A 7601-nucleotide genomic window follows, 5' to 3' on the forward strand; every position below is an offset into this window, starting at 1 on the left:
GGGACTCCGAAGATCAGCCCCAATGAACATGTCAGTGTTGACTTTACAAGAATATGAATTCGAAAAGCAGTTCAACGAGAATGAAGTGATCCAATGGATGCAGGAAAACTGGAAGAAATCTTTCCTGTTTTCTGCTCTGTATGCTGCCTTTATCTTTGGTGGTCGGCACCTAATGAACAAACGGGCGAAGTTTGAACTGAGGAAGCCATTAGTGCTCTGGTCTCTGACTCTTGCAGTCTTCAGTATATTCGGTGCTCTTCGAACTGGTGCTTACATGGTGTACATTTTGATGACCAAAGGCCTGAAGCAGTCAGTTTGTGACCAGAGCTTTTACAATGGACCCGTCAGCAAATTCTGGGCTTATGCATTTGTGCTAAGCAAAGCACCCGAACTAGGAGACACAATATTCATCATTCTGAGGAAGCAGAAGCTGATCTTCCTGCACTGGTACCACCACATCACTGTGCTCCTGTACTCTTGGTACTCCTACAAAGACATGATTGCCGGGGGTGGTTGGTTCATGACTATGAACTATGGCATGCACGCCGTGATGTACTCTTACTATGCCTTGCAGGCCGCGGGTTTACGAGTCTCCCGGAAGTTTGCCATGTTCATCACCTTGTCCCAGATCACTCAGATGCTGCTGGGCTGTGTCATTAACTACCTGGTCTTCTACTGGATGCAGCAAGACCAGTGTCACTCTCACTTTCAGAACATCTTCTGGTCCTCACTCATGTACCTCAGCTACCTTGTGCTCTTCTGCCATTTCTTCTTTGAGGCCTACATTGGCAAAATGAAGAAAACAATGAAGGCTGAATAGTGTTGGAACTGAGGAGAAAGCCATAGCTCAGGGTCATCAAGAAAAATAATAAGACAAAAGAAAATGGCACAAGGAATCACATATGGTGCAGCTAAAACAAAACAGACGAGCAGACACAAAACCCGAGGCAGCTTAGGGATAATTAGTTTGACTTAACCCAGTAAGTTTATGATCCTTTTTGGGTGAGGACTCACTGAGTGCACCTCCATCTCAAAGCACTGCTGCTGGAAGACCCCAATCCCTCTTATCTGTCTACTCTAGGACAAATGAGAACAACAGTGAGCCAGAGGCAGAGAGAGACTAACAGAAAGCAAGCAAAGGCTATTAACACTATATGAAAAACAAAAAAAGTATTTACTAAGTGTTATCTTTCTCTAAGGATGAGAGAATTTTACTTTAAAAACTGTGCGAGCACACACACACACAATCCTTTCTGATCTTTTTTTTTTTTTTTTTTTTGACATGAAACTGGAGCCAGTAGAAAAGATGAAAATGGAAGAGACACAGGGCTTCTATCGAGGACAATGATGCTTCTGCAGAAACTCAAGCCTTTTTAGGAAAGGTTAGCTTGTTGTAGCCCCCATGGAAAAAAGATGTCTTGATCATTTTTTAGTTCAACTCAAGACATAGATAGATATTTTTCCCTTCACTGCCCAGCCGCAGGCTAGTGAGTTTGCCAAAAACAAAACAGGGCACAGTACTTTTCCAAGGTTCTTTCTGGGAGAATGGAAGTAATGCAACCCGGGTCCCAAAGGGGCAGCTCTCTGTACCAGAATATTTCTAATAGTTATCATTTCTACTCTTAGATGAGATGTGAAACATTTGTTTAGTTGTCCCAGACATTTGAATAGAACAGTAAATGCAGACTCAAAAAAAAAAAAACAAATAAAAAAAATAATAATAATAAACTCAACCAGATAGCTTGAAAGTGCATCCTGCACTGTACGTGGAAGGGCTGAGCCCAGGATCAGTGGAGCTTGGGAAGGTGAAAAGGCATGAGCTAAAGAGCCCTCAGTAGCCAGACAGTAGGATGCTCCTCTCTGTTGGCCTTCACACATAGTCCTCACTTTCCAAATGAATCCCTGGTGGATGGTTCATGTTTTCTACATTTTTGTGAATTTACAAAGAAATCTGCAGAGTCTCTGCCTGATTTGGGGTGAGTACTGTTTCCACCTGGTCCACATTAGCTCCCCAAGCCATAAAGAGGTGTTCTAAGTGCCCTCTGCTGGCCAAGTGGAGATAATTAACAAACACACCATGACAAGTTTGGCTGGAAATAGTTGATAGCAAAAGGCCCCCATAGAAGAATCCTTTCAATTTCAAATGATATTAAACAACTCATCGTAGGTTTGGCCAAATCCGAAGACATCTTTCCTGCTTAAAGTCAGCTTCAGAAATTTTTTAAAAGGGACTTTTGCTCTGGAACTCAGAAAATCGATTTATTAAGAGCCATATTCTTTTTTTTAAGAAAAGAGCTAGATAATATTATCTGTAATATTTCAGTCCTCTACAAGCCAAATAAATGTGTCAACGTTCCTAGGATTTCAAAGAAGCAATTATGTAAAGTTGTTCGATGTGATATAATAGTATTTTAATTGGTTCAGTAGCTTAATGATTAGGCAAACTAGATGAAAAGGTTAGGGGCTACTACACTGCATAGATTATTATACACACATAACCACACATATATGCACACAAATGTGGGGTACACTGAACTTCAAAGCCCAAATGAGTAGCAACACATTTTCTGGCTAGCAGAAAACTGTTGTTTATCTTTCTTGCTTTATTTGAGAGTGTACAGTAAAAGGGATTTTTCAAATTATTTTTATATTATTTTAGCTTTAATTGTGCTGTCATTCATGAAACAGAGCTGCTCTGCTTTTCTGTCAGAGACGGCAAGGGCTTTTTCAGCATCTTGTTTGTGTGTGGAATTTAAAAAGAATAAAGTTTTATTCCATTCTGAAAAAAAAAAAAGAATTTATACTCCATTATATATGATACATCAAAGTGCATTCTACTGTCCTGTACAACTAATTAAAAAATTAAAAAAATTAAAAAAGAATTGATCATATGACTATACTAATTTATATTAATATGAATAATTAAAATGTTTAAACTATTAATATAGCAAAGGTTAATAATTGGTTTATTGATAGAAAGTTAACCAATGATGACCCTTAAAAGAATACTCATGATGACAAGTGGAGAGCAGGAGATAGCTGGGTGGCCCAAACTCACACCTCAAAAGATAAGAGCACATGTTGTTACCAAGGCTCCTGTCACCTGCCGTCATCCCCAGAGTTCCTGAGCGGAGGCGTCCCCCGGATCTTGCCTCCCTGTTTCCATTTCCTAATTGCTGCTAAGGAGGATTCCAGCAGGTCCTGGTTTAGACAGGCTTATGACAACCAGTGGTGAGTCAGGAAAGAAAAGGCTCACAGAAATCCGGGACCTGAGACAAGAAGGGGGAAAATTAGGGACTTGGGGGTTAAAGAATCGTTTATCCCCACAGAAAGGATGAATGAATGACGCCAAGTGAGAAGAACACGGGATGATACTGAAGACCTGGAGGGATGTCAGGGGGAACGTCGGAGCCACCTCACCTGAGAAGAGTGGCAGCGAACAGGGAAGGCAGCGAGACAGGCAGGACACGCATCTTGGTTTGGGCATTACATTCTGCACTGCCACCTGCGTGCAGGAGCCAGATGAGCCCATGTCCCCAGGGAAAGCCGCAAAAATGGATTCAGCCCAACTCTGTGTCTTGGGTAGTGGTCTTCTGAAGCAAAGCTCATCCACTGCTGCCTGCTTTCCTGACGTGGCCCTGAGGCCATTTGGACAGAAGCTCAAGAGGACCCGGCAACCATGGTCAGCCTCCATCCCAGCCTGGTGAAAGCCGCCAGAGGCTCTTAGGGTCAGGGCCACTGAATTGGCATGCGCTTCTGTGTGAGAGAAAACTTGGTGTGGGAGGGTCATCCCACAGAAGTACACTCATAAAGTGGCCAAGGAACAAAGCCTTTGTCACTATGACAGAGGAAACTGTTATTTAAAAAATAAAGAATAGAAGCAGCCCACCTTGGACATCCAGGATGAAAGCACCCTCTCCCAGCCTTGAGCATCCCCTGCTCCAGGGAGCCTGCCCTGGTTTCCCAGCCAGAGGCGGTCCTCTGTTTCCCTGCTCTTCAAGTGGGCTCCTCTCAGGGCATGGTCACTATTGTTGTGGCCGATCATTAGGCCTCGGGATGCCCAGGTAAATTTAACTTTCAGATCACCAGTGAGTAACGGTTTTGCCATAATTGTGAGTGCAATATTTGAGGTACACTTGGACTAAAAAAGTCATGTATTTATCTAAGATTCAAAGGTAGCTGGCTGTCCTGTACCTGTGAGCCTAAGAAACTGTGACTTGAGGCACATTGCCACTCTCGTTGACCTCCTGTGAACAGCAGCAGCTAGTCTTAGTATCAATCCCTACAACCTGTGCCCTTCACACACTACTTGACATAATTATGCTTGAAAAACAGCAAAAATACTGAGCAACAAAAATGAGAAAAAAATGGAGAAATGATACAATGCAGGCAGTTTTCTAGGTGGAAGATGCCCAGCCTGAACATGGAGGAGCCTGGAACCCCAATCCCTGCTTCTATCCAGTATCCCCAAACTACATGGGAAACCGAATGGAGGGAATTTCCAGAACAGAGAGGTGACCCGGGCTTGGCACTAGGTGGATTCCCTGAGTCACTGGAGACCAACTTTGCCACCCAGCACAGTAATTCTGCTCTTATTTTTACTTGATTGATTGACTGCAGAACTTAGATCCAACCAGCGCCTCCGTCATGCTGGCCAAGCACTCCACTCCTGAGCTACATCCCAGCCCTGTTCTCTTTTTAAATAAAGGGATCACTAATACTAGTCCTACTAAACTGCCTCTTAGGTGTTAGAGCAGAAACGGCATGGGTTTTCTTTTGGGGATTGTTTTTGCTCACCCTTAAGTAAAATATATAAAAATAGTTATCAAAGGTTAAAAGTTAGAATCTTTCTTTCTGGGCCTAAATACTCATGGGCAAATTTGAAGTTGGTTTTTATTCAGTAATAAGAAACTATTGCTTTTTAAAAACGATCCAAACCATTGGTTGTCAAGTTTTTCAGTAACATCATTTTTATAGAAAAAAATCTTACCCAGAATTTCAATTTGTAAAAAAATGGTAAGTGGATACTTATTAAAAATAGAATGCTCTAAGTTCAAATATATAATTAATGCAAAATAGGTCACAATTAAAACTCAAGTTTGAATTGCAGATTGTATCACATTGACACGATGAACATTAGTAATTTTATATCATATTTATATTATATTGTTATTTTTATATCATTTTAAATCATGTAGTTGTATATCAGTCTCAACAATTTCATGTCAATCTCAGTAATCGAACATTTCTCCATTTCATTTTAGATGCACAGTATTGAGGAAATCGCGATTTGTTCAGATGGGACACTTGCAAATGAGATGTGTAAAAATTCACCTTGTTAACTGATATATCAGCAAAAATCATCTATCCCCAGATTTTCCCCAAAGCCATCAGAGTTCAGCAAGGCAAGTGAACGTCTTGATGGTGTTAGAATTTGGTACATATCGGAGGTCCACTGGCTCTCCTCCTCTCCCTCTTCTGGAGTAAGAGCCATAGTCAAATTTTTTGGTTTTGTTTTTTTGCTATTGTTTTGGAAAATATTTTTCTTAAAAGCATGCTATGGGGTTGGGGTTGTGACTCAGAGGTAGAGCACTCGCCTAGCATGCATGAGGCACTGGGTTTGAGTCTCAGCACCACATAAAAATATTGTGTCCACCTATAACTAAAAATATTTTTTTAAAAAAAGCATGCTATGATAAGAAGTAGTGGGTTTTACTGTCCTAAGCTACAGTAGTGTTTTAATTTTTTGCTTGGTTTTCAATGTCTGGTACAGTACATCTCCATATAATTACAACCTCTTTGGGGCCTTTAATGATTCCCAGGAATATCAAGAGTGCCACTGTGACTGTTCTTCATCACACTGGGGCTCCACTTGGCTCTGACAAGCTCAGGGGCATTTACTAAGCAAGTGAGTTCCTTGGAGGAGAATGCATATGCCCAGCTGGTTGTCTGGTGATTGATACCATTATGCAAAGGCAGAGATCACGAGCTGTGGCTGAGATCCCTGCTACAGGCAGGAGGATTACAAGTTCAAGGCCGGCCTGGGCAACTTAGCAAGACATGACTCAAAAACAAAGACAAAAAATAAGACACGTAAATGCGGAGACCAGTGTCAACATGAAGGTTTTCTTTGCATTGCTCAATGTGCTCAAGTGCAGGGCATCCACTCTGCCATCCAAGAACAGGAACGCTGGAGAAAGCAGCTTTGCAATCCACCGAGTCCTCTAGTCATGCTTCCTCATCTCAACCCCAAGAGGTCAGCATGAGGGTGGAAAACTGGACCCAAGATCCCTGACTGGTCCAGCTCTATCACACTGTACAACACTGCTTCCTCCAGGGTGAGGACCAGGTCTACCTGCTGCACAAAGTTGGCAGATGAGGCTGACTTAGGGTGCCTGGCCGCTACCTCTGCCATGAGACATTGCTCACTGATAGTGCAGCCTAGAGAGGCCTTGGAATCCTTAAACAGCTTAGGTAAAAAGCTGTTCTACAAAATGAATTTGGCCTACACTAAGGAATTGCTGTTGCCATAAACAAAGCTAGAGGGCAGGTCCCATCTCACCTGTGAATTTCTCCTCTCTCCAGAACTGCTTGCGATTTGGTGCAGAGGTGTGCGACCACTGATAATGAGCACACTGCTGACTCTCAAGTGCTACTTGCGCCTGTCTTCTCCCTCCAAAGGCAAAGTGGCCTTCTGATTTCTAATTTCCTTTTAAAGTTTACTGTGTGTACAAGTATCTCCCTTATTGAAGCAAGTAAAGATCTTGGGTGCATTTTTTAAAAATCTGATTTTGTGAGAGATGCTCTTTTTCCTTCCTCCCTGGGGACCTTCTCTCAAAACTGTTCTAAAATCCCAAGTGACACTTTTTCCTAAGTGCTGTTACTCTACATGCATTGCTCTGTGACTCAGTCATGTATCTTAAAATCTATGACACGTGTAATTTCCGTTAATATGTGTTAAAGAAAAACTAACATCATACACATCCTCTGGCCTGGTAGTGTCTGTCATGCTTTTGTGGATGGTATTTTTTTTCCTCTTCAATGTGGATTTAAAGTATTTATACACACAAACGTATATCCCTTTTACCCTCTAATTTTTGTTCTTCCACACTTGTGCTTGTGATTAAACTCGTTTCCTTCTTGTACTCTAGTGTAAATGGTCCCATTTGCTAAAATTCAGAACTTTGATCTATAGCTAACTTGGCCTGGTCTAAGGACAAGGTAACCACCTCATTCTCAGATTGTCACAAGTTTCATCCACACCATTATTCAATAATTCAGTGTCCACCCCAGCTCTAGACATCAGAGTAATATTTAGTCTCCTCTTCCTGATTTATAGCCGTTTTATACATGAATCATAGGAGCCACTGATTAGCTCCTTAGGAGGAGAAAACATTTATTGGGATTGTAAATTCCTACCTAATTTTATGATGTCTTTCCATCAGGATCAGCACCTTTCACTTTACAGCTTATTTGGATGCTTGGGAATTTTATTTTCATCTAAATGCCCCAGAAGGAGCTACCTGAAGCCATGAAGGTCCCCCAGACCTTCCCACGAGTCCCCCCCACAGGCCCCATCACACAAAGCCAGTGACCCACAA

General features: G+C 41.9%; 1 protein-coding gene across 1 annotated transcript; it reads left to right on the plus strand.

Annotated features, from left to right (window-relative positions):
• LOC308654392 (very long chain fatty acid elongase 6-like) lies at positions 1-1916 on the plus strand. The gene has a single exon (XM_081303706.1). The coding sequence runs from the start codon at positions 23-25 to the stop codon at positions 818-820; it is 798 nt and encodes a 265-aa protein (XP_081159832.1). The 5' UTR covers positions 1-22; the 3' UTR covers positions 821-1916.
• The last annotated feature ends 5685 nt before the right edge of the window (positions 1917-7601 follow it).

The sequence above is a fragment of the Spermophilus citellus genome (genome assembly GCF_964194105.1).
Source record: "Spermophilus citellus genome assembly, chromosome: 8".
Taxonomy (NCBI): Eukaryota; Metazoa; Chordata; class Mammalia; order Rodentia; family Sciuridae; genus Spermophilus; species Spermophilus citellus.

What these genes read in the sequence shown, in the direction of transcription:
- LOC308654392 (XM_081303706.1), top strand. Translation starts at nt 23, where the DNA reads ATGAACATGTCAGTGTTGACTTTACAAGAATATGAATTCGAAAAGCAG.